This window comes from Pteropus medius, unplaced genomic scaffold (genome assembly GCF_902729225.1).
Source record: "Pteropus medius unplaced genomic scaffold, Ma_sr-lr_union100, whole genome shotgun sequence".
Classification (NCBI taxonomy): Eukaryota; Metazoa; Chordata; class Mammalia; order Chiroptera; family Pteropodidae; genus Pteropus; species Pteropus medius.
Window position 1 is genome coordinate 11,888,070 of NW_024353517.1, and position 26,880 is coordinate 11,914,949.

The 26,880-nt window shown below is 35.3% G+C and overlaps 1 protein-coding gene, 1 long non-coding RNA gene and 2 pseudogenes across 2 annotated transcripts; 1 reads left to right on the plus strand and 3 right to left on the minus strand.

Annotated features, from left to right (window-relative positions):
• Nucleotides 1-126: 126 nt before the first annotated feature.
• Nucleotides 127-2,832, minus strand: LOC120593036 (uncharacterized). The gene is made up of 3 exons (XR_005650290.1): nt 2,375-2,832; nt 477-939; nt 127-392 (listed from the first exon to the last, which is right to left on the minus strand). It is a non-coding gene; the product is annotated as an uncharacterized LOC120593036 (long non-coding RNA).
• A 178-nt stretch (nt 2,833-3,010) lies between these two features.
• Nucleotides 3,011-25,194, plus strand: RNF168 (ring finger protein 168). Its single transcript, XM_039850833.1, has 6 exons — nt 3,011-3,941; nt 10,646-10,722; nt 12,756-12,935; nt 14,627-14,748; nt 19,199-19,280; nt 21,396-25,194. Exons 1-6 carry the CDS (start codon nt 3,641-3,643, stop codon nt 22,344-22,346), a joined length of 1,713 nt encoding a protein of 570 aa, XP_039706767.1. The 5' UTR covers nt 3,011-3,640; the 3' UTR covers nt 22,347-25,194.
• On the minus strand, nt 7,031-7,149 carry LOC120593149 (uncharacterized; annotated as a pseudogene).
• LOC120593093 (uncharacterized) lies at nt 16,776-16,894 on the minus strand (annotated as a pseudogene).
• Nucleotides 25,195-26,880: the final 1,686 nt, after the last annotated feature.

Sequence of the window (26,880 nt, forward strand, 5' to 3'; positions counted from 1 at the left end):
TATCGTCTTAGAGGAAAAAACTAAGCAGTTAGGGAATGAAAGATAGGAGGAAGTCTTTTGCTGTTAATCCATCTTGTACATTTTGAATTTTGAACCACATGAATGTATTATCTATTAAAAAACAAAACAATAATAAAAATTACCTAATATATATATTGTATGTTGATGTACATTTTCTCTATATATAGTACCACAGTTATTCATACCAGAAAGGGAACTTGCACGAATTGACCATATATTTATGATATTTATTAAACACCAAATGCCATGTGCTAGGTGCTGTAAATAACAGAAACATTAAAAAATGTAGGCACTGTTCATCAGGAAAAGGTTAAGTGCTGATGCTTTATTTGGGAGTTACAAATTCAGGACAGCCAGAACGAGGTAAAACTCTAGAAAGATGTTAGGTAGAGAAGGCTAAAAAGTAATACTAGGTGATACGTTACCTTGCTAGCCTCTCTTCAAAATGAGCCAACTCTAGAAAGATGTTAGGTAGAGAAGGCTAAGAAGTAATACTAGGTGGTACGTTACCTTGCTAGCCCCTCTTCAAAATGAGCCGTGAGAGACATGGCAGGTTGCTTGGCAGATACATTATATTCACTCAGTCTGGTCCTTCTCCAGATACACTGTTTGGAGAAATCATGAAGGAAAGAGAATTTCTCTGTCACGCTCACTCGATCCACTGTTTTCAACTGGCCAAAGTTTGCTCTGTGGGGAGTGACACCCCATACTCCCAGGATGCATCATCTAAGCTCTCCTAGAAGCCATTGGAAAGTCAGAGTCTGCAATGTTTCACAGGAGTCCAAAAGTGGCAGGAGGGGCCAGAGATTCCAGGAATGCAGGTGAGCCCTGGGCAGACCAAGGGATGTTGGGTCCAGAAAGTAAACAAGTCCAATGAAGAAGCATATAAAATGTGTCCATTATAGAAGACATGAGTACCTAAGAATAGAAATAAAAATGCAAGAGTTAAATAAGACTACAATAAAAACCACTATCACTAGGAGATATATGACTGGATGAGTTCAGAGGAGGAGTATCACTGTGTGATGGAGAAATACTTCCTGAAGAAGTGCACCTAGTTGATCCTTGAAGTAGGCAAAGCCACAAACGAGCTCTTTAAAGATGAGCTGAGAAAGCAGTGACCCGAAAACACAAGATGACAGCAAATAGATCAAAGTTGAATGTTTCAAAGAATAATGGAAAATTCCATAGGAAAAACAAGTTAGGATCATAGTAGGGAGCTGAAATTCTGGGCTAAGGGATTGATACTATGAACAACTGGATGGCAACCAAAGGTTTCTGAACCCATGTTAAAAAAAAGCAAAGCTTTCTACCAAGGACCTACACCTTCTTGTTTTGGCTCCATGTGGAAACCAACTCATCTTCCCAAACTGAATGACTGTAACAAATCCAAAAGAACTATTTTCATGCAAACTGATTTTCTTTTCTTTTCCTCAAAAGACTCAGGCCTGGTTCTTTTTTTCCTCTCCATTTTTTTTTTGTTTGTTTGTTTATTTTGGTTAAATATACATAAAATTTACCATCTTGACCATTTTCAAGTGAACAGTTTAGCGGTATTAAATGCATTTATAATGTTGTGCAACCATCACCACCATCCATCTCTAGAACTTATAAAACTGAAACTCTATATCCATTAAACAATAACGCCACCAGCCCCTGGCAAACACCTTTGTGAGGTGTCGACATAAGAATGTCCAAAACTGTAGAGGCTTTTTGTAAGCGTTTATTTGAGCCAAACTGATGACATAATGCCAGAGAGCAAGATCGCAAATGCTCTGGAGAATAACAGTTTTTTAGCTTCTTTTATGCATTTGAAATTAAGGAGGGAAATTAAAGATTATATGAAGGTGGGAGAAAGCAAGGTGAGGATTGGATTACAGGATAGTTAACAAGATTCTGTGCTGTCTTGGGACTGGTTATGGCTTATTTCTAAGGTGTGAACCTAGATGCACAGAGACAATGGATATTGCTTGCCTAAGGCAAAGATACACCCTTTACTAAAAAGTTATGCCTGGGGTATGACCATGACCTGACAGTTAGGAATTTATGATCAGGTAAACTGGTGAGGTTACTTTCCATAGAACCTTTTTTTTTTTGGTCCACAAAGACCTGGTTCTCAAGTACTAAGGATCAGTATTTAATATTCCATTTTCCTAGGCAAATATATTTTTTTCATATAACTCAATTCAGTAGGATCAGTTGTTGGTCAAGAACTTAATTCTAAATGGAAAAGCTTATTTCAAAATGTATAAAATGTTAAACTACTTTCTTTTTTGGCCTCCTTGTAATTTTGATTGTTCTAGTTTGAAATTTAATAACCAATACTATATTATAAATGATTTACATGACTGACCTTCAGGATGAAGACCTGCAGTTTGTTTCCAAAGCCCTTAGGAGGGAAGGCAATCCTAAAGCAACTTATCTCTAGGCCCAGACTTAAGAAGGGGCTGGGCTATAGAAGGAAGTGTAAGTGCCTTTATAAATTGTACCAGTTTGCAGATTTTCTGACCACAACCTTTCTCAGAGATTAGGCTCTGGAGACGCTCGATTAAGAACTCTGGATAGTGATCTAAAAGGTTAGGTTACAAATTAAGAAAAACTGAAAAGTAGTCTGGGAAGTACCGAGGAAAGACATTTTTTAAATTACTGTTCTGTTTTTAAAGTTTATTTAGAGGTTTCCCTTTTCAGCCCAGAGACCAAATCTCGCGATATTCCAAGGTTTCCGCAGCCTCAGCAGAGCAGAAAGCACAAGGGAAGTTCGGACTCCACCCAAGCCGAATCAGGAGGAGCTGCAAGACCGGAGCGGGACCCTCCCCTGCGCAGAGGGACGGAACCGGCGGTGCGCACAGGCCCCGGAAGTCCTGCCCTGCCGCGTGTTATTGGTCTCTGCCTTGGGCGGTTCTCTAGGAGGGCGGGGCCATTTTGGCGGGTAATTGTGACGTCAGTAGTGCGTGTGTGATTGCTGCGGCACTACAGAAAAGATAAAGCTTTCTGGCTGACTCCAGAGAAGTGGAGCGCGGCCTCACGGCACCAGGAAACGGCGCGGCGCTAGACGTCCGAAGGCTGGAACGCAGGGGTTCTGCGCTGCCGCCACAGCAGCGGTAAAACAGAAGTCCTCCGGAAGCCAGGCGTCCGGGCGGAAGCAGCGTCCTTTCCCGAGCCGTGGCCCCAATGCTGCGCACCTTGGCAGCCTCAGGCTCCTACCCGCAGCCAAGGCAGCAGCCTCATCTGGTGAGAGGGAGGAAGGGAACTTGGCGCATACCCCGCGCCGCACCAGAGAGCTGAAGCCCACGGTCCGCACTGCCAAAACGGGCATGTTAATGCCTCGGAGCAGCTAAGGTCTATCTACAGAAACATTTGTTTATTTTCCTACCCTACGTTTGTCCTAAACATGGACAAATTACATCGCCTTCCGGGATAGTACTCTTTACCTGGCCCGCAGAGCTCCTTTTGCTTCAAGACGTGTTTGATGCTTCCAGTCTCTGAATTCTGTCTGATACGCTGCTGGGCATAATATTTAAACACAAACTGTTAATTTGCTTTTTCCGTAGATGGGCCGGAAATACTATTCTTTGTCTTTCGGGTAATGATACTGAATATGCCTTTTTAGCATATTAAAATGGCTGTACCTAAAGACGCCATCCCTTCCTTGTCGGAATGCCAGTGCGGGATCTGCGTGGAAATCTTGATCGAGCCCGTAACACTGCCTTGTAATCACACGCTCTGTAATGCATGCTTCCGATCTACTGTCGAAAAGGCGAATTTATGCTGTCCCTTCTGTCGCCGCCGAGTCTCTTCGTGGACCCGGTACCATACCCGAAGAAATTCTCTTGTTAACAAGGAGCTGTGGGAGATAATTCAAAAACACTATCCAAAGGAATGCAAGCTTAGAGCCTCTGGATTAGAATCAGAAGAAATCGGTGAGTAAAACCCAGCGTCTTTGTTGGCTAAAAAACCAAAATCCTTTAAAAAATGAATCTCTGCTAATCCATTTTTAAAAGGATAAAAAAGAAAGCCCGACTAGTATTTGCCCAAATTATTCACGGAGATGTTAAATTGGTGTTTGTTGGGTTAAAACAGAAAAGGGGAAAAAAAATTGCCTGCGTAGAGCTTTCAATTCTTATGAAAAGATGAGCTGTAGTGGTAGGTAGTACAGCAACAGCAGAAATAAGGAAACTGCTGGGTTCCTGTGTTGATACTTTTTCTTTCAGATACTTTCTCTAACATAAACATCTGTATCTTAAGCATGCAAGGAGCCTAAACTAGCTTTCTGGGACCAATTCCCTCTCCTTACGTCAATTTTTATTCAAACTCCTCCATAGTGTGGACAGAACAGCTAGCTAAATCAGTTGACTCCAGCACCTTGATCGCTTATGTGATCAAGAGGCCATGCCAATAAGCCACGCAGTGTTTGTCTTAACTGTGGTGTCTGCTCTGGTGTACTTGCCCTTTTTTGTTGGAATTATTTTTATTGTGGTAAGTATATATAACAAAATTTGCTATTTTAATCATGTTTTTAACAGTACTTACCTTTCATTAAAACTGTTTTTATTGAGATATTCATATAAAATTGATGCAGTTAAAGGATACAGTTCAGTGGTTTTGGTATTTTACATTATTTTTGCAAAATTGTGGTATAATACATATAACATAGAATTTACCATTTTAACAATTTTTAAGTGTACAATTCAGTGGCATTAATTACATTCACAATGTTGTGCAAACTTCACCACCAGCTGTTTCCAAAATTTTTTCAAAACCCCCAATTTTTTTAACCATTAAGCCCTGACTCCATGTTTTCTCCCCCCACTTTCTAATCTACTTTCTGTTTCCATGAATTTGCTTACTCTAGATATTTCATATGTGTGTTCATATACTGTATGTGATCTGTTGTGTCTGGCTTTCACTTAGCATGTTTCCAAGGTTCATGTACATTGCAGCATGTGTCAGTACTTTACTCCTTTTTAGGGCTGAGTAATATTCTATATTATGGGTATTTTTTATTTATCCCTTCAGACATTTCGATTGTTTCCACCTTTTGGCTATTTGAATAGTGCTTATATGAGCATTCATGTACAAGTATTTGTTTGAATGTGTTTTCAGTTCGGAATTGCTGGGTCATATGGTAATTCCTTGTTTAGCATTTTGAGGAACTGCCAAACTTCTCCAGGGCTGCGTCATTTTGCATTGTCGGCAGCACTGTATGATGATTCCAATTTCTCCACTTATTATTTTCTGTTTTTGTTTTGTTTTTTTCCATAGCCATTCTTTTGGGCGTGAAGTGGTATCTTAGCCTGTTTCGTTTAATTTTGGCAAAGTATACATAACAAATTTACAGTTTTAACAATTTTTAAGTGTACAGTTCAGTGGCATTAAATATTCACATTGGTGTGCAACCATGACCACCATCCATCTTCAGAATTTTTCATCTTCCCAAACTGAAATTCTGTACCCATTAAACAACAACTGACATACTTGATGTGTTGCATATATTTTTAGCCATCCATCAGTCTTATTTTTTTATTTATTTCACTTCCCCTCAAATATATAAGTATACATATTATTAGCATTATTAGCTTATAATTTTTTTCTTTCAATGTAAAGATTTTACATATAATGAGATGCACAAATCTTAATTGTACCTTCACTGAGTGTTCACATATGTATAACCTTTGTAATATAAGCCCCTATAATACAGAACATCACCCCTGAAAGTTCCCTCATGTCCCTTCCAGTTAATTCCTATCCCCTCTACCCCCAAAGTCAATAACTTTTTTTTCCACCGTAGATATTTTGCTTGTTCTAGATCTTCATATAAATGGAATTCTATGAGTTTCCTAGGGTTGCCATAATAGAGTACCACAAACTAGGTAACTTAAAATAACAAAATTATTTTCTCACACTTCTTGAGTCTACAAGTCTAAAATCAAGGTGTCAGCAGGGACATGTTCTCTTGAAGGCTCTAGGGAAGAATCTGTACCACCCCTTTCTCTTAGCTTCTGAGTGTTGCTAACAGTCCATGGAATTCCTTGCCTTGTAACTGCAGTCTCTGCCTCCATAGTCACATGGCCTTCTCCCTGTGTGTGTCTGTCTTTACATGGCCATCTTTTCTCTGTGTTTCTTTCCTTTCTTACAAGGACACTAGTGATACTGGATTAAGGGCCCACCCTACTCTAGTGTGAACCCAACTTAATTACATCTGCAACAGCCCTGTTTCCAAATGAGGTCACGTTCCTAAGTGCAGGGGGTCAGGACTTCCACATTCAAACCATAACAGTGATCATGCAGTGGGTATTCTTTTGTATAAGTTTTTTTTACTAAATATAAAGTTTGAGATTGATCCTTATGTTGTGGGTATTACTAGTTTATTTCTTTTTGTTTTTAAGTATCTTTCTACTGGTTGACTATATTATACTTCATTGGTTGTTCTCTAGTTGATGGCACCTCAGCTGTTTCCAGCTTTTGGTTATTAGGAATAAAGTTGCTGTAAAGACCACAAGTTTTTTTGTGGTCATATGTTTTCATTTTTTCTTAGGTAAATATTTAGGAGTGGAATTGCTCAGTCATAGAGTAGGTATATGTTTGGTTGTGTAGGAAGCTAACAGATAATTTTCTAAAGTGGTTGTAGTATTTTCTAATTCCAGCAACAACGTACTGTTGACCCTTGAACAACATGGGTTTGAAATGCATGGGTCCACATATATGTGGATTTTTTTCAATAATACCTGTACTGTTTTCAGTCAGTGGTTGGGAGTCTGGATGCAGAGGACTGGCTGTATGCATTGATCTTTACACTATTTTTTTATAGGGAATTTAAGCTTCCTTGGATTTTTGGTATCCATGGGGCATCCTGGAACCAAGGGATGGAAGAATAATTTTATAAATAGCTTAATTCAAGTTAGGTTGTATTGTTTTTGTTATTTTTGTTTTAAAGTGAGGCAACCCTTGGTTGACCTCACAGATTGCAAGGACCTTGTCAGCTTACAATCCCTTATTTTTTTATTTGTTACGCCTACAGCACCTGGTCTTCCTAGGTGGTCTCCCATCCAAGTACTAACCAGGCCCAATCTTGCTTAGCTTCTGAGATCAGCTGGGATCCGGCTTGTTCAGGGTAGCATGGCTGTAGGCTATTTTTGGTCTTATATTGGAATTTGAATTTTTTAATTTGGGAATAAAATAAAAAGTATAGAGATAAATTTCTTTAAATGAATTCTGGTTTATTTTTTAACTGTCTGTTACTTTTTCATCTTCTGCAATTGAACCTCTATCCATTAAACAATAATTCCTCAATTTCCCCTCCCTCCAACCCCTGGCAACCACCAATTCTACTTTCTGTCAAATGTGACTACTCTGAATAGCCCATATAAGTAGAATAGAATAGATATTTGTCCTTTTGTATCTGGTTTATTTTACTTAGCATAATGTCTTCAAGGTTCATCCATGTGTCAGAATTTAAATCCTTTTTATGACTGTAATATTCAAGTCCTTGCCAACACTTATTTTGTTCTTTGTTTTTTAATAGCTAACCTAAAGGGTATGAAGTGGTTTCTGTGGTTTTGATTTGCATTTCCATAATAACTAGTGACATTGAGCATCTTTTCATGTGCTCGTTGGCTATTTGTATATCTTTTTAGAGAAATGTCTATTTAAGTCCTTTGCCTGTTTTCTTAATTGGGTGGTTTGTTTTTTTGCTGTTGAGTTGGTGGTGTTCCTTATATATTCTTGATTATTAATCCCATATCAAATGTATGATTTGCAACTATTTTTATCCCATTCCTGGGTTGTCTTTTTATTTTCTTAATGTCTTGGCTATTTTTATTTCTTTATTAAGTGAGCTTTTTTAATAATAAAAAGAAACTTAAAATCTTCCCTTTTCAGTTGTCTACAGCCATTTACTATTTAACCCCCATCTCCACCACTGGACACATAACAAACACATACACAGAATTTCACTTGAGAACTTTAGTAGTTAGAAATATTTCAAGCCAGGGGCTGGCAAACTGTGGTCCACCGGCCAAATTTGGCCCACGTCTATTTTTGTAAATGAAGTTTTGTTGGAAAACAGGCACTACACTCATTCATCTGTGTCCATGACTTGCTTTTGTGCGACAATGGCAGAGTTGAGTGATGGCAACAGAGACTGCAGAGCCTACAAAATATAAAGTGTTTATTATCTTGCCCTTTACAGGAAAAATTTGCCAACCCCTAAGCTATAACAGCTGATATTATACTACCTCCCTACACATGCTTTGTCCATTTTTTTAGAAGTTCTACAATAAAAGTGCTGTCCCTCCTGTCTAACCAGGTTTTCAACCGAGCCTCGCCTATATTTTCTTAAATTTCTCTCCTGTATTTTCCACTGTATTTTGTCTCAAATGGATCTTTAGTGGCTAAAATAAATAAGAATTTAGTATACTTTAGCCCTTGTTACGGAATGACATCACTGTTTTTAGTTCCTCTGTTGCAGAATTTGCAAACCGTTGGCATAGAAGCCTTATAAAGCCTGCAGACATGTTTTCTGTGACTCCTTTAGTGCCAGCCTTTAAAACTGGGAGATTTTACATTAAAATATGGATTTCCGGATTGTCAGGAAAAAACAACAACAACAACAAAAAATATGGCGGTGACAGACCTAAGTTTTCTGATAGCAATAGTCACCTGGAATTGAGTAACAGCTGCTCCTTTATATAGACAGTTGTGTCCCTTTTTCTGAATTTAACTCCAGGGTGATTTCCCCCCACTCTTTGTATAGCTTAGTGTTTATCTTTAATCCTGTAGTTTGTTAGTTTCTTGTTTACTGATTGTCTCTTCTCCTAAACTCTCTGCTGTTGTAGAATTACTTTTTTTTTTTTAATTCCTTTACTATTGTTTTAATAGATTCTAGAGAGAGTTAAGTATACATTTTCATGTGTTATTTCTAAGTAGAAAACCTCTGGCTTTTCTTTCAAAATGGAATTCCATAAAAAAGATATTGCTATTATACAGATTTAATGCAATCCCCATCAAAATCCCATTGGCATTTTTTAAAGAAATGGAACAAAAAAAAATCATCAGATTTGTATGGAAGCACAAAAGACCCGGAATTGCCAAAGCCAGCCTGAGAAAAAAGAACGAAGAGGTATCACTGTGCCCGACTTCAAATTATACTACAAAGTGACAGTAATCAAAATGGCATGGTATAGGCAGCAAAACAGACACATGGACCAGTGGAAGAGAATCGAGAGTCCAGAATTAAACTCATTTTTATATGGGCAAATAATTTTTGACAAAGAAGCCAAAAACATACAGTGAAGAAAGGAAAGCCTCTTCAATAAATGGTGCTGGGAAAACCAGAAAGCCAACTGCAAAAGAATGAAACTAGACTGTTGTCTATCACCACACACCAAAATTAACTCAAAATGGAGTAAAGACCTAAATATAAGACCTGAAACAGTAAAATGCATAGAAGAAAATATAGGAACTAAACTCAAGGACCTTAGACTTAAAGAGGATTTTATGAATTTGACCTCAAAGGCAAGGTAAATAAAAGCAAAAATAAATGAATTGAGACTACATCAAACTAAAAAGCATCTGCTCAGCAAAAGAAACCATCAATAAGGTAAAGAGACAACCGTCCAAATGGAAAAATATATTTGCAAGTAATGTCTCCGATAAGGGCCTAATATCCAAAATATACAAAGAACTCATACGACTCAATAACAACAAAAAAACGATCCAATAAAAAAATGGGCAGAGGACCTGAACGGACACTTCTCCCTAGAGTACATACAAATGGCCAACAAATATATGAAAAGATGCTCAACATCGCTAGCTATTAGGGAAATGCAAATCAAAACCACAATGAGATACCATCTCACACCTGTTAGAATAGCTATAATCAACAGGACAAGTAATAACAAATGTTGGAGAGGATGCGGAGAAATAGGAACCCTCATACCCTGCTGGTGGTACTGCAAATTGGTACAGCCACTGTGGAAAACAGTATGGAGGTTCCTCAAAAAATTAGGAATTGATCTACCATATGATCCAGCAATCCCTCTACTGGGTATTTACCCCAAAGACTTGAAAACTCATTCTGAAAAGATATTTGCACACTGATGTTCACAGCAGCATTATTCACAGTGGCCAGGACATGGAAGCAACCAAAGTGTCCTACAATAGATGATTGGCTAAAGAAGCTGTGGTACATATATACAGTGGAATATTACTCAGCCATAAGAAGAGATGAAATACTGCTATTTGTGACAACATGGATGGGCCTTGAAATAAACATTCTAAGTGAAATAAGCTGGATAGAAAAAGTTGAAAATCACATATCACTTATATGTGGGATATAAACCTAAAAGCAACAAATGAACAGGACAAACAAACAGAGACTCATGGACATGGACAATGGACTAGTGGTTACCAGAGGGTAGGGGAGGGGGGAATGAGGGAGGTAGACGGGGGGAAAAATTTTTAATAATTTCTTCAATTAATTAAAAGATATTGCTATAGTTGTTAATAATTGTACATTTTATTTTAATTTTGCATTTTATGTTAATATAGTTTTAGTAGAATACCAAAGCTAGCTATAAAATTCTGTGATGCCTGTTATATTATTTTCTTTCTTGATCTTAAACAGTTGATGACTATCAGCCAATTCGTCTGTTAAGTAAACCTGGGGAATTAAGAAGAGAATATGAAGAGGAGATTAGCAAGGTAGGAGCTAGTTATTTTTTGGAAAAATTCTCTGCTATGTTTTCAGTTTCAGATTTTACATGTAGTTTTATGTGCTTATATACATTATAGAAAGGTAAGTAATTGTAATGTACTTTATAAAGATTCTATTTTTTACATGTGTTCAAGATAGTTACAAACTAGCTTTAAATTATACATCATTGGTACTCTTCTTATGTGATATTTAAGTATGAAGATTTTTTTTCATTATCCTGAAGATTTCAGCTTAAAGGATGGTAAAATTGGTAGATTGTGGGTGCTTTAGTCCATTAAGGCTGCTGTAGCAAAAATACCATAGACTTGGGGCTTGAACAACAAAACATTTATTTCTCACAGTTCTAGAGGCTGGAAAGTCCAAGATCCAAGATACTAGCAGATCTGGTGCTGGGTGAAGGCCTGCTTCCTGGTTTGTAAACAGCTGCCTTCTCCCTCTTTCCTTACGTGGCAGAGAGAGAGAGATGGATCAAGGATCATCTCTCATGTCTTATATGGGTACTCCTCCCTTTCATGAGGACATGACCCAATTTACTTCCCAAAGGACCCACCTCCAGATATCATCACATTAGAGCTTCAGCATATGAATATTGGGGGACACAACAATGAATTAAGATGAGGAAAGTATAAAACAGGGCTAATTATGAATTACCTAGATAGGAAGAGAGGGAATAGTGCTTACAATGAAGTCTGAACTTCACTAGTACTAGGAGAACCCTATTATCCTCCTACCCTCCTGCTTAGTGTAGAGCAGTATTGTCCAACAGATAGGCAATATGAGCTTACATAGAATTTAAACTAAGAAAAAAAAATTTTTTTCCAAAAAAAATGAAATTAATTTTAATTTATATTTTATTTGACCCATTATATCAAAAACGTTTTATTATGTTATCAATATAGAAAGCATATGAAATTATATATTAACTATATAATCATAGAACATACAGTTAGGCATTAATTATATAAAGTTATATGTAAAAATTAATCATAAAATTTTTACACTGTTTTTGCACATGATCTTAGCCAAAAGGCTGAGAAGCGATTACACTGTTTTTGCTTACTTAGTCTTCACAGTCTTTTGTACTTATAATACATATAGCTTTGGTCTAGTCACATTTCAGGTGCTCAATAGCCAGCCATATGTAGTTACTGGCTACTGTATTGGAACATGCAGGTCTAGATAACTAACAAATAATAAACTATGATAGTTGTCTAAGCAGTGCTCTTAAGTAAGGGTTTTAAAGGAATAGTTTAATCCTTACAATAATGTGCTGAGACCAGGATTCATTCAGAGCTTTAGCTCCAAATCTTTGCTAACTTTTTATCTGAACCTCACTTTTTTCAATGAATTGGATCAAATACTTGCATTATATCCTTTGTAATTCTAAAGTGGTTCATATTTTTTTTCAGCAAGTATAGCTTAAATGACCTTAAGCATGGCCTTAGATCCTAGAATCGGAGTTTGAGCCTTCACTCTGCCATTTACTGATCTGAAGAAGTTATTTGCTTCTCTGTGTCAGTTTTCATTTATAAATCATATAATAACCATTGTGGTTTCTAAAGCAACCATGCCACTCCTGCCCACTGTGTTGGAGATTCATCTCAACTTCAAGGATATGTCCTTATTAGTCCAAGTCATTTTTTACCATTATATACCCTTTGGTAGGGGTTGGTTCAGGAACCTAGGCCTAAGTCAACACATGGCATTCTTTTAACTGAGGAAAAGTATTACCTAGAAACATGTCCATAAATGTGTGACAGTGTAGTAGAAATGGTGATAAGTACTGAGATGAGGAGGGATGAAGGTATGATTAAGGTTTCATTGGGCTGACTGGGGGTGGCTTCCTAAAAGAGACTTCTTAAACTGTTTGGTAGGAATTTGCCTCTCTGGATTTATACATCATTTGAGATATTTTAATTTCTGCCATATTGTTTATTTTTTTACTTTTATTGTTCTTAAGAAATATTGCAAATATATTAAAAGTTCAGAGGAGGATTGTTCTCTGTTAATCATTTTTAAGGTAGAGGCAGAGCGACGAGCCAATGAAGAAGAAGAAAACAAAGCCAGTGAAGAATACATACAGAAATTATTGGCAGAGGAAGAAGAGGAGGAAAAAAGACAGGCTGAAAAAAGGAGAAAAGAGATGGAAGAACAGCTGAAAAGTGATGAAGAACTGGCAAGAAAGCTAAGCATTAATATTGTAAGTTTTAGGAGAGAACTTTGAAGTAACAACATTCCTATTGCTTTGACTTTGGTTTTCAGATTTGAAGAAGTGTTCACCATGACTCCAAGCTGTTTTTGACGTATTTGCTTTACTTAAAACTCTTTAACATATTTTTGCAGTTTTTGCTTATTGTTACATATTTTCTCTAATCCAAGTATACTTTAAAAACTTTTTTATATGTTGTTAGTAAATTCAAATTATGTAGGAAAGCTTTTCAATGAAAAATGAAAGTTTCCTTTCCTTCCTCCCACCTCTTCCATCCCACTCTGTTCCATTTTATCAGTCTCTTTCCCTAAAGATCACCACTGTTAACTGTTTCTTCTGTCTTATTTACCTAAAAAGGATTTATCCATCACACTGTTTTTTCCTTGACTTTTTTCACTTGATACATCTTAGAGATTTTTTGTATTACTGCATATAATCTATCTAATTCTTTTTAAGAGTTGCATAATATTCCATTGTGTGGATGGGTGCAAATCATTTTTAGAAAATGAAGCATATTAAATTCTTAATATGTTAAACCTGGATTTTATTATCTTGTCGTAGTTAAATTACTGCCTAGCGGAAAATGAATAAAAGAAAGAATGACAAAACACATGCTTTAAGACCAGTGATTTGAAAGAACCTGGCAGAATCATCTGGGATTCTTTTAAAATACAAACTCCCATACCTGTTCTAAATCCACTGAATTAGAATCTTTGGGGATAGGATTTAGGGAATCTCAGAGGTATGTATGGAATTTTGATGTGCATTCAGGTTTGAGAGCCTCTAGAAACAGTTCCTCTGCTTTCGAACAAAATAAATACCTTAAAATATACTCACTAAAATGAAGTATACGTAGAATTGGGATTGGGATTTCTATTTTCATTTATGAGAGGCCTTTCATAATAATATACCATCCATCATACTATACCCAAGTTTTAGATTGTATGCCATTTTTTATGTATTTTTTAATTTAAATAGCTTTATAAAGATATACAATAGGAAATTAAATAAGACATTGACCAATAGAATAATAAATGAGATAAGAAAGAAAATATGTCAAAGAGGAAACTCTTCACTTGTCTTTCAAGAGTCTATTCTAATCCTTCTTGTTTCACATGGGATTATAACAGTACATCTATCGATACTTTAGAATGATTTTCAGTTTACTTGTGAAAGATTGGTAGTCGAAGACCAAATGCCTACCACTACCATTTATATTCATTCTTCCAATAGTATCATAGGAAACTTATGAGACTATACAGCAAGTAAATATTCAAAAATTAAATTATTTTTACATAAAACTAACTTATTACAGGTGTCTTTACAGCTCTTTGAATTTTCCCCTATAGATTAAGGTAGTTAATGTGAAATTATTCATTAGAAAAATTAACAGATTATCAGATAAGATTAGTATCATCGTGCCTTTTGTGCCCCATAATATAGAGTAAAAATGCAGTTAAATTTAGACCAATTTGGATGGATGTAATCTTCTATAATAATTGTATACTAATTAGTTTATACTAATTTTTTGCACAGTCAATATTATTCAAAGAATGTATAGAATTTAAATATGAGCATAATTCCTGAGAAATTTTGTTGTGGATTCTGAATTAGTCAAATTAATAGCTTAATTTGTAAAATTCTTTTTAATAATGTCTGTAATGCTTTTTCTGTTGTTAAAGAATAATTTCTGTGAGGGAAGTGTCTTGGCTTCTCCTGTGAATTCCAGAAAATCTAATCCAGTCACTACCAAGTTGCAAAAGAAAAGTAAGAGCAAACAAATAAATACTGGAGATATTCAAAAGTAAGTGAACATGGCTATTTATTAATTATTTATTGACCACCTACTGTATGCCAGTGTTTTTTGTTCATATAGTCCACTGACTTTCAAACTTAGTTCATAAAGTCTGCATGAAAGAGTCTGAGATAGTCTGAGATGGATGTTAAGTGTAAATAAGAAAGCTACTCACATAGCTTAGATTCCTGGCTAGCACAAAGAGAAATGTAAAGTCTTTTTTTATTCTCCTTGCTCAGGATTTCCATGTACCCATTTTCTCAAAATTAACCAGTTGGATTTCTTTTTCTCTTGATTTAGCTTCAGGTGAGAAAAGCTAGTCCCACATAAGGTCATTCTCATTAAAGGAATTTACAATTTCGCATCTAGGTCATTCATCTATCCTCTTTTACCCAGTTTATGCATTACATTTTTTCTCTACTGTACAAAACCATGAGCCAGGTAGTGAACAGTGAAGTGATGGTTTAGCTTCCCCACAATACCCATCCAGCACCAGGTAGAGTTGATACCTTAATGAGGATATAAGTGTTCCTATTGTAATTCATCGTTGGAAAAGTTTATAAACCACAATCTAGACTTTAAAAATACGCAAGGGCTTTTGGTTGCAACTGGATAAATATGTGCAGGTAATTTGCTTCCTTCCAGAACGTATAGAAATTTTGGATTTGGATGGTGGAAATTTGGGACGGGGAGACTTTAATTTGAAGTGTGGGCAGTTAAATGAAGTGGTTGCTATTAAAAGAAAAATAGATGTGGCAATATTAATATTGTTAAGGCTGATATTACACAAAGTAGAATCAAGAGAAAAACCAATAAAAGGAGAAAAGCAGAGATATTGGATAATGATACATTCTGCTTAAAGGATATAACGGTCATAACTTTTCATGTATCTAAATATATTTTTAAATACTAAAGAATTACTAGAAATACAACAGATCTGATAAACTAATTTTAATAACTGATGAATTCAAAAGCAGAAATTGAAGGAATTGAGAAATTAGTGGTTTAAAATTAAAATGAAGTTAAAAACAGATAAGGTCTAGTCTCTAGAATATATAAAGAATTCTTATATAACTCGACAACAAAAGACAACTCAATTTAAAAATAGACAAAGGACTTGAATAGAATTTCTCCAAAGATGTACAAATGGCCAGTAAGCACATAAAAAGATGCTCAATATCATTAGTCATTATGGAAATGTAAAAACTACAATTAGATACCACTTCACACCTACTAGGATGTCTATAATCCAAAAAAGTTTTTAAAAGAGAAAATAAGTGTTGGCAAGGATGTAGAAAATATGGAATCTTGTACATTGCTGGTAGGAATGTAAAATGGTATGGCTGCTGTAGAAACAGTTCGGCAGTTCCTCAGAAAGTTAAACAGAATTACTGTATGACCCAGCAATTCCACTCCTAGGTATATACCCAAAAGAATTGAAAGCAGGTATTCAAATACTTGTATACAAATGTTTGTGTCAGGACTTCAAATAGCCAAAATGTAGAAACAGCTCTAAATGGTCATTGAGGGATGCATAGATAAATAAAATGTATATCCAATATCCATTCAATGGAACATTACTCAGCCCAAAAAAGGAATGATGCTGATACATGCTGTAATGTAAATGAACCTTAGAAACATGCTAAGAGATCATATGGTATTTGTTTTTCTCTCTGCGACTTATTTCACTTAGCAAAATGCCCTTAAGGTCCATCCATGTTGTCACAAATGGCAAGATTTCATTCTTTTTTATGGATTCAAATTTGTAGTGAACAAATATTTATGGTATTTGTACAAGGATAAACAGACAAAATGATTGAGGAAACATAATAGATAGCTTAGAAACATACCACGGTTTATGGAACCTTTATGCTAACTAGCTTTAGTGTTTTTAAAATGTTTACAAATTCTTTGATATTCTTCCCTTCAAAAGGTAGAGCCCAGTTTCCCTCCCCTTGAATATGGGCTGGACTTAAGTATTCAAATATAATTACTAGAAATGACATTGTACATTTTATTTTATTTTTATTGTTTAACACCGACAGCACCTGGTATTCCTAGGTACTCTCTCATTCAAGAACTAACCAGGCCCAACCCTGCTTAGCTTCCAAGACTGGACGAGATCGGGCACATTCAGGGTGGCATGGCCGTAGACGACACTGTACATTTTAGAGACTAAGTTCTAAAAGGCACTGTGGCTTTTATTTAATTTTATGGAAGTAAAAATTACCCTGAGGTCATTTTTGATTATATACAAATACTGAATCATTGTATTGCACACCTGAAACAAATACAATGTTATATATCAGTTATACTGCAATAAAAACAACAAAAAATTATAGTGAAGTAACATTTCATACTCACCCTATTGGAAAAATTAAACGTTATAAGGAGCATTTAACAAGCTCAGGGGGTTGGGGGGTAGTTGCGGGGCAGTATATAAGGTTGAAAGGTTGAAACTGTTACTCTGGAGTATAGACAGTAATCCCAGAAGACAAGAACAGGAATGTTCCCAGCAGCACTATTCGTAACAGTAAAGATTCAGAAGTACCCATATTCCAACAGTAGAACAGAACAGAATATTATCCAGCAGTGAAAATGAATTCTAGCTGAGGAAAATGCACATGATTCAGGAAAATGTTGGGTGAAGAAAACAAGTTGTTGGAAGTATACATGTAGTATGACTCCATATACACAAGTTTCAAAATCATACAGTACTAAGTGATAAGGTGTTTAGGAGTACTATAAGAGTTTTCATGATCATCTAAATTTTTAAACTATTTGTAACATACATGAAAATGCACTAATCTTAAGTGTACTTAACTGTTTACGTTTTTACATTTGTATAAACCATTCTCCAGATTAAGATAAAGAATATTTCCAAAAAGTTCACTTAACGCCCTTTCCCAGGCACTATTCTCTCCCTGGAACCATTATGTATTGTCATTCATAACACATATTTTGTACTATTCTCTTGTTAACTATTTTTCAGGAAGTAGACCAATATATACTCTTTTAGAAAGATCTTTAAGACATAAGTGAAAAGGAAATCACAGAAAAATATGATTGCTTTAAAAAGATAGTATATACTATATAGAAACCATATATATATTTTATAAATTAGTTCCATATGAGGTAGTAAATAGGAATGGAAAGTGGTGATGACATATTTCCTACATTTCTGTTTAGTTTTTTAGAATGAGTATGTGTGCATACATTACTTGATTATTAAAAAGAATATGCAAGAGAGTTCATAAATCTTCATCGATTATGTTGGATAAGTATCTGATCACATTTGGTTCTCTGCTTATTTCAAAACAACTCATACTGTAATAATTCTGTCTTGGTACAAATATACTTGGTAACTTTGGCAGAAGGGATTTTTCAGCTTTGTGAAATAAAATTAAAAAGACTAAACCTGGACTCCCATTTTATTAACTGAGAAGGTGGTTCTTGTTCTCATAAGTTTGCAGAGTGTTTAGGTTGATGTGACTAAGTATGTGGGTTATTTACTGTAGTTTATCTGTAAGGGATGTTCGTGTTCTTTATATGAGATCTTTGTCTAGATTTTATTTAATTATTCCAAATACTAATTGGTGCTTTGGAAACAATGGGACTTATGGTTTTACATATTATTTGCAATCAGACATTTTTCATTTTTTCTCTGATTGTAAAAATCAGAGAGCTGGCTGCTCTTTGAAAATCACCGAAAGTTACCACCACTTAAACACAGCCAACATTTTGGGAGATAGCTGCCATTTTTAAGCATAATTGTGTACGTGTTTAGATTTTTCACAATTTTAAAAATATACCTACCTTCTTGTAACCTTTTTCCCATTTCTTTACAGCATTTTCCATTATATTACAGAGTTTATATTTTCGGTGGCAAACAGCCTATTAACGATGCTTAGAACTTTAGAGTTATGCTCTTATGCTGGTATGTTGATTATGTCTGTTTGTCTCTAAGCAGATAGTTGATATAAAATGTGTATATAACAAAAAATCTCTATACCAAAATGGCACAGAATCTAATCATGGACTTTCCCTCCATAGTAGAAACTAAAAATGTAGACTTTCTGGCATAAAAAACAAACAAGCAAACTTAACATATCCTTTCTCCTGATTTAAAATGTCGTTTCCATTACTTTTGCTAAGACTGTACAGTTTTAGTTGTTTTGATGTTACCTACCTTTTTTTTTTTGAGAATTAAGAAATGTTTAGATTTGACTTCCTTTTCTGCTGCTTTTTTACTAAAATATCACTACTCAGCCTTCTGAGTTTCACTCTGGAGTTAGACCAGAATACTTGAGACAAGGAAATAGAATACGCTCCTTCTGATAAACCAGCCAAGCAGCAAACCAGACAACCTTTGGCATAAATAGCTAATGTGGCTTTATTATATTGGGTACATACCACTTGTCTTTCAAAGCATTCAAACTTTGGTAAACTTTTTTTTCAGATATTTGTCACCTAAATCTCAATTGGGGTTAGCATCACAGTCTGAATTTGTACAAGAAGGCAAGAATAACTCCATGTCTAAGGTATGTGAATGCTAAAGATGTTCTTAGTTTGGCACATTTACTCACGCCATAGATTGCTAATTCTCGTGGGTACCTAACTTTTGTTTAAGTCACTGTAGTAAATGGGACACCCTTCTTAGTCATCTTAGGCTTACTTGTACTAGGAGTCAGCAAACTTTTTCTTTAAAGAGCCAGATAATAAATATTTTAAGCTTTGCAGCCCATATAGTCTCAGTCACAACTATTCAGCTATGCTGTTGTCTTATGAAAGCATCCATGAACGATATGTAAACAAATGAGCTTATCTTTGTTCCAGTGAAACTATTTACAAAAACAGCAGGCTTAATGTGGTCCCCGAGCCATAGTTTGTGGATCCCTGATCTAGACAATCAGACTCACAAAACTGAATAGGCTACTGCTAGTACCAGCTTCCCTTAAAAGATTATAGGATGAGAAACAAAGCATGCTTTGTTTATTAGGGCAACATCAGGCATGCTATTCAGTAAGAGTCCTCACTGCAGAGCTCCTAAGTGATGGTCTGGAAATGATACCACGCAGGTGAGTGTTATGGTAACCACCCTGGCTTAGAAGCCTGATACCCCATAAAAATCATTTCTTGTAACAACGCATGGTTATAACTTCCAGGAGTCCTGGTAAGAAACACACCCAATCAAAAGAGTTATAAGTCATTTATACAGAAGCCCCAAGCTTTGACTTCCTGCTCAGTGTTTATAGATTACTCATAGTCCCCTAGTACAGATGCAGTTCACAAATAAGGGTCATTTTTACCATAAGCTATGTAGCCTAGTAACACAGTTGACATTCTACCTTTATCAGGTTTCCAGGTAAATAGAACTAGGAACGGTGAGCTAATACCAAGGTCTGTTTCCTTCATAAAAGTTTCGTTAAATCTTTATCACAACCTCTAACTCTATAATATAGGTATCCCTCTTGTGTCCATTTTACAGTTGAGAAAACTGAGGCACACAGATAAGAGACTTGCCCAAAGTCTCTTAAGTAGGGGTAATAGAGGGAGGATTTAAATCCAGATAGTCTGGTTCATACTGGGAACTGAGAATTAATGGAAGAGGCATTGTAGGGCTGGGATATTTTCATTATTCTGTTTTTTCATATTCATAACATAACTAGGTAAGCAACCTAGAATTTGTCTATTCCAAACCTCATTGGTTCATAAAACACTATCAGGTATGATAAATGCAAAGCAACGAAGGTAAAAGAACAGACTTAATTTCTCCAACAATGAGAAATTTTTGTTCTGAGGCAAATTCTCATTGAAGACTTTCTTCTTAAGGCTTTCCCATGGTCAAAACTAATCCTAGCTCTTGACTTCCCTAAGACTTATAAGTGAGAAGAATTATTATACTGGCTAAAGCAAGGGTTCTCAACCCGAGAGTTATGGTTAGAGTCCAGGGAGTACATATGAACTTAGAAGAAAATGTTTGTCTACTTTCGCCCGACCTCTCATTTTAATATTCCCTTTATGAATGTGGACAACAAACCATTGTACTTTTAATAGTACCTGTGACTTTGTCACCAACAGAAAGGATGGGTTTTTATAATATTACATTTGTTGCAGATCTCTTGAAATATCATTTATATTCATCTCTACTTCAATATTACAAGTTATTAGACTTGCCACTAGATCTTCTTAATAGATACATATTACATCATAACTTAACATTTTAATGTGTTATAATATAAATTGTGATCCTATATGTTTGTATTTAAAAATATTATTCTCAGAAAATGTAAGCTTCACAAAAATGCCAAAAGGAAGAGAGTCTGTGGTACAAAAAGGTTTAAAAACCCCTGGGCTAGTGGACGTTTATAAAGTAAAAACAAAAAATGGTCAGGTCATGGTGCCAGCTATTGGCCATATATAGAATCTAGTTTGTGGGTTTTAATCTGTAGGTTTTCATGGGAGTAATAATAAAGGAATACCTTAATCTAAATGGGCACACAGAATAAAAATACTAATAAGAAGTAGTATGCCTAATTAGTAGTAATAATAACTACCTAATAGTGACGACTCAACTGAGGTATCAGTGTGAGACTTATATGTTATGATTTGATACGTACTCCTGGTTCAATCAAGTCTTTTTCTGTTTTCTACAGGAAACTGACAGTAGTGATATAAAGAGCCTTACCTGGCAAGACACAGAAATTGAGGAAGATATGCCAACACTGTCTCCACAAATATGCCTTGAAATTCAAGAACAAGGTACAAAGTCTTCGGTAGAGTCACCTATGCCTCAGTTATGTGCAAATGGTATAGAATGGTGCCTTGAAGGAGAAGTCAAAATAAAACCAAGCAATCATGATAAAGAGTTATGTGTCATAAATCATGAGGGACCTAAAGCCAGCATTCCTTATTCCAGAGAAGCTGCAGTTAAGCCTTATGGCAAAACAGAGAGTGGGTGCACTATACCGGATATGACACAGATAATTGGAAATAACACAGTTGAGACAGAAAATGAAGAGTCTCACCTACTGATCAGTAAAGAAGATATTTCCAAAAGAAAAAACCAGGAATCGTCATTTGAAGCAGTCAGGGATCCATGCTTTTCTGCAAAAAGAAAGAAAATGGTCCCCAAAGCTTCCTCAGACCAAGAGGAAGCAGAAATCAACTTTACCCAAAAACTGTTAGACTTGGAACATCTACTTTTTGAGAGACATAAACAAGAAGAACAGGATAGGCTATTAGCATTACAGCTTCAAAAAGAGGTGGATAAAGAACAAATGAAGCCAAACCGGCAAAAAGGATCCCCGGATGAATATCAGTTACGTGCTACACCCTCACCTCCAGACAAATTGCTAAATGGACAGAGGAAGAATCCCAAAGATAGGAACTTAAGAGGACAAACTGATAGAGAGCATTCAAAACCTCAGAGAAGCTCAAAAAATGAAAATTGGCATCCTTCTTTTAACATACAGTTGAAACATTCAGTTAATGTTAACGGAAGAAAGATGCCAAAATCTAAAGATAATTATAACTTATCTAAAAGTGCTCATTCCCTACAGCCTAGTAAGTCACAGAAAAGTATTTTTCAGATGTTTCAGAGATAACACAAAGTAATGCATGGGTAGAGGGAGTGTTTTATAATCTAGTAAAGCTGGATTGTGAAGCTCTCTTTATCATAGAATCTTTATAAATTTTTTATTAATTCTGCTCTGTAGGCACACTCATTGTCCATAACTATAAGGACTGCAGTTACCAGGATGGGAATATATAAGTGTGTTTCTGCCAAATGCAATGATAAGCAAAAGTCCCAATCCTTTATTAATAACTGTAATGTGCCAAGTTTGACAGTCCTTATAGGCAATAGATATAAAAATGCCTGGGCTAACTCCCAAGAAATCTTCAAGTGCCATTTTATTTTCCCCCAAAATGCATGTTTTATGGCCTTTACTAATCATTTTGTCCTGACTGGCAATCAAAACAAGATTATACTATACGAAATAGTAAATGGATTCAGGTTTCACATCTAAGTTTTCTTGCTACTTTGCTGTGTACTTGTAGAACTCTTGAAATTCATCATTAACACTACCATCTTTTTAATTAAGCATTACAGCATTTTTTTTTTATTATTTAAAATGAGTTAGGATCAGTGTGGAATCATAAAAAGAGTTTTCTGGAAAATTAGTAATTGACAGAAAGGAAACTAGATTCTTGATGTAAAAGGAGTTAAGAGTTGGGATGAGGCTAAATACAACAGACTGATAATTTAGAAGCATTGGAACTGAGTGGGTGATCAGAAACGCTCCAAGGTGGAGTTGCAGGTATAGTTTGGCAAAGCATCCCTTTCTTTGCTAGCCACAGAAAACATGGGGGCAAGGGGGGTGGGTTACAGCTTTTCACAGCATAGTATGGTGTCAAAATCAAAATTAGTTACTTAAATTACCTGAAATTTTGGAAATTTACATTTCTATTAATCTATCCCAGAAAAAAATTAGAATTTACTATAGGAGAGTTATGTCACAAATTCCTGTGTTGTAGAACCTGAAACATAAAAACCATGTGTTTATTTCCTTATATTATCATTTTTATTGATAGTGACTTTTGTGTTTATGGACAAAATAGAAAGTATGATACTTGGGTTTTGCCCTATATTACCCCTTAAATCAGAGGCAATGATTTCATTTTGTGAAATTTAACTTAGCAACTGTTAATCTTGGTTTAATGTGAACAACCGAGCAAACCACAGTTTTAACAGCATTTCTGCTCATGTCTAGTTATCCATCCTTTTAAGGTAAAAACACAACAAAATGACCTAGAGCTACTTCTAGTTTAAATTTGTCGATATTTTAATATATATTGAGATTTTTTTTCCCCTCCAAATTTTATAACTGAAATTCTGTTAATCTTTGCATACTTGGTGGCATCTATTCAATGTTGATTTAGTAATTATGGGTAAGTAGAATTTTGATGGTAATTTAAAATTTAGTTTGCCCTTTCAAAAAAAAAAAAATTGTCCTCTGAGTAACGATTGTTCTGAAATGAAGTATAGTCTGAAATTAACCAAATTTGTGTAAAATAGACTAAAATCTGTCTTCACATCAAACCAGTTTTTTTCTAGAGCAATTTCATTTTACATTTAGTGGGGTAGACATTGTTGGAACTCCTCGAATTAAAAGTTATATAATTTAATCATCCTGGAATAGTCTGTGACCAAAAAAGGGATGAGGGGAATAGTGTGATATAGTTAGGATTTGTATTATTTAACCACTCATTTGTCTGTGAAGAAGTCTTCCTGACTAAAGCTGGTTTTAAAGTAAATTTTAATTTCTCTATTAGTCTTTCTGATAGTCCTACCATGTGTACTTTTTTGTTAAAAAATAATAAATGATTTGTGATAGTCATTAGAATGTATTGCTACTTTTTCCTCTCATTTTTGTAAAAGGGAGATGAGAGTTTAATTTCTAAGGGAATACTAAAACTGCAGAGGAATATTAAAAATAAAAATGGACTATTATATATTTTACCACAATTTAAAAAATAAAAATTAATTACATAAAAATAAATTCTGCATTAAAAAAAAAACTACCATAAAGGAAAATTGGAAGATATGGCAAACGGGGAAGAAACAGATGCAGTCATTACAAAGAGCTAATTTTTTTATAAAAGTGTCTGCCAGTACATTAAGAAAAAGACTAACAACCCAAAAGGAAAATTAGAAAAGTTTATCTTCCTAAGAAACATAGTTTCCAGGAAAGGAAATATAAATGGTTTAAATATGTGAAAAGATGCTTGATATCACTTACACTAACGGTCATATGTTTTTCTACCCTTCAGATTAGTAAAGATAAAGGTGCTTTTTCTGTGTGTATGTATTTATGTATGGGTATTTTTTTTTTTTATCTTGGAAAGAGTGTGGAGAAATAGGGACTCTTAATGTTGCTTGGTATAAATAGAAAATTTTTAATCCCTTTGGAGGTAAACTTGGCAGTTTTACCTCTAGGACTTTCTTAAAGCTATCTTCACATGTGTGTAGAATGGCATGTACAAAACATTTTTGTATGGCATTGTAATAAACTTAGAAACAACCTTAATGTCATATTAATAGACACTAAATAAATGAATGTGTAGTGGAATACTACATAGCAGTTAAAAATCCACACTTTTACAGATATGAAAAGAATGATAATAGAGTTAAGTAAAAATACAAGATGTAGACTAGCATGTAATTTGTCCAAAAAAGGGAAACATGTATTTGCATAAAATATGTCTAGAAGAAGAAATAATAAATGTTAGCAGGGAGAGAAACTGGGTGGCTGTGAGATAGGAGTGAAAGAGTGACTTTTACTATATGTTCTTTTTATACTTTTTGAATTTTCAATCATACTGAATATATCTAGTCAAAAAATTTAATTGTTCTTAAAATGTTGCAAAATAAAGGAAGCTTATATATCTCAACCTGTGCCACTTTAGATGGTCCTTTGCCTTTAAATTTTAAGAATCATAATTCAGGAAGGTTTTCACAGCATTAAAAAAAACTAGCATTGTGAATTTTTGGAAATAGTCTTGTGAATTAATTTGAATTTAATGTACTATTTTAAAATTATTTGAAAAGCAAAACTTATGCTTTCCAGATAGCATTGCAACATTTCTACAATCCTGCTAATAATGAAAAAGCCAGATAAAAATGTAAAATTTTATACTTAAACGTATCATAGAGCTACTGAAACAATGAGGACTAATTTAGGGGCTAAGAGTCTAGAGAGGGGAGACAAGAGAGGTGCACTGATATTTGCAACCACATTTTCGCTGGCAGCATGTGCCTATTCTGAATGCAGGATGAGAATCGGCAGCTGCAGGTGAACAGAAACTGGCAGAGCTCTTTGCCATTTGATGAAGCTTGAGTGACAGTATTGGAGACTTGAGGGTCATCAAACATTAGTCTGGTTTTCCCATCAAGATACTGCAATTTTGAAACTCGTCAGGGCAGCTGTTAAAAGACTGAAAACCTCTGGAAAGCAGAGAGTTGTCATCAGACTTTGCTATTGAGGCAATAAGTTCAAAACCTACCAAGGGAAGGAAGCCTGTTAACACCAGGGTCTCAATTGAAAGTCCTGGAACCAGGAATCTGCAAACTAAATCCTAAGAGCCACCTATTTTTATGGGACCTGTGAGCTAAGAATGGCTTTTAGATTTCTTAGTTCACAAATGTTATGGAATCGATAGGACTAGTAATTTGTGCATGAGTTTTGGATCAAAACAAGAACATGTAGTGTTCTACCTGTATGAACTTAGGTGAGCTACTTAGCTTTCATTACCTCACTATTTGTAAATGGAAATCACTGTAACCAATAGAGTTGTTATCAAGAATTAAGTAATATACATAGAGCACCTGGCACAGGCCCAGACTCAGAAAAGAACCTTAATAAGTGATGGTCCCCCCTGGCTGTTCTCCATCCCCTCAACTCCATTAGTAGTTTTGCTTCATCCAGTGTTTCGTGCTCCCATAAGTCTCCAGATGTGGCATAAATTGCAATTATCTTCCATCTACTGATGAAGACTCCACTCACCTCTCCCCTGCCAGATGTGTCCACAGCTCCCTGTGTTACAAGATACCTCTGCCCATAAGTTCCCCAGTGTCATAGGTCCCAGGTCACAAGAGACCTTGGCCCCAGAGGAAACCAATTTTCAGAAATACTTAGTGGCTTCCTCAAATTCCTATACTAGTTCTACACATTTGCTATGCATAAAAGTATATAAAACACTAAAAACAGATAATAAAGAAATTGGGGACTTGAGCCACTATATTCATATTTTACTCCTGTGTAAAGTTCTTAATAAACAATCATGACTTTAAAGTTTGAATCCGATTTTTTTTCCCGGAATATTTTACCTTGTCTTGGCAGGACTTGGAGAAACATAGACCTTGAGTTCACCTGAGGGGAACCTTCTCTACATTTTATTTACATTTCTCTTCAACTTGGCTTTTGTGCTTCCAGGCTGCCACAATTAGGCTCTATTCCTGAAACTAGTTCAGTTCTCAAGGCTTTCTTTCACTTGAGGATCATCCATAAAAAGTTTTAAGGGTACCTTTTTCACTCAGTTAGACTGACTTACCTTGGACTTTACTGAGTCCCAGGATAA

What these genes read in the sequence shown, in the direction of transcription:
- RNF168 (XM_039850833.1), top strand. Translation starts at nt 3,641, where the DNA reads ATGGCTGTACCTAAAGACGCCATCCCTTCCTTGTCGGAATGCCAGTGC. An exon ending in ATTAGAATCAGAAGAAATCG is followed by an intron (nt 3,942 to 10,645) that starts GTGAGTAAAACC and finishes GATCTTAAACAG; the next exon opens with TTGATGACTATCAGCCAATT. An exon ending in GAAAGCTAAGCATTAATATT is followed by an intron (nt 12,936 to 14,626) that starts GTAAGTTTTAGG and finishes CTGTTGTTAAAG; the next exon opens with AATAATTTCTGTGAGGGAAG.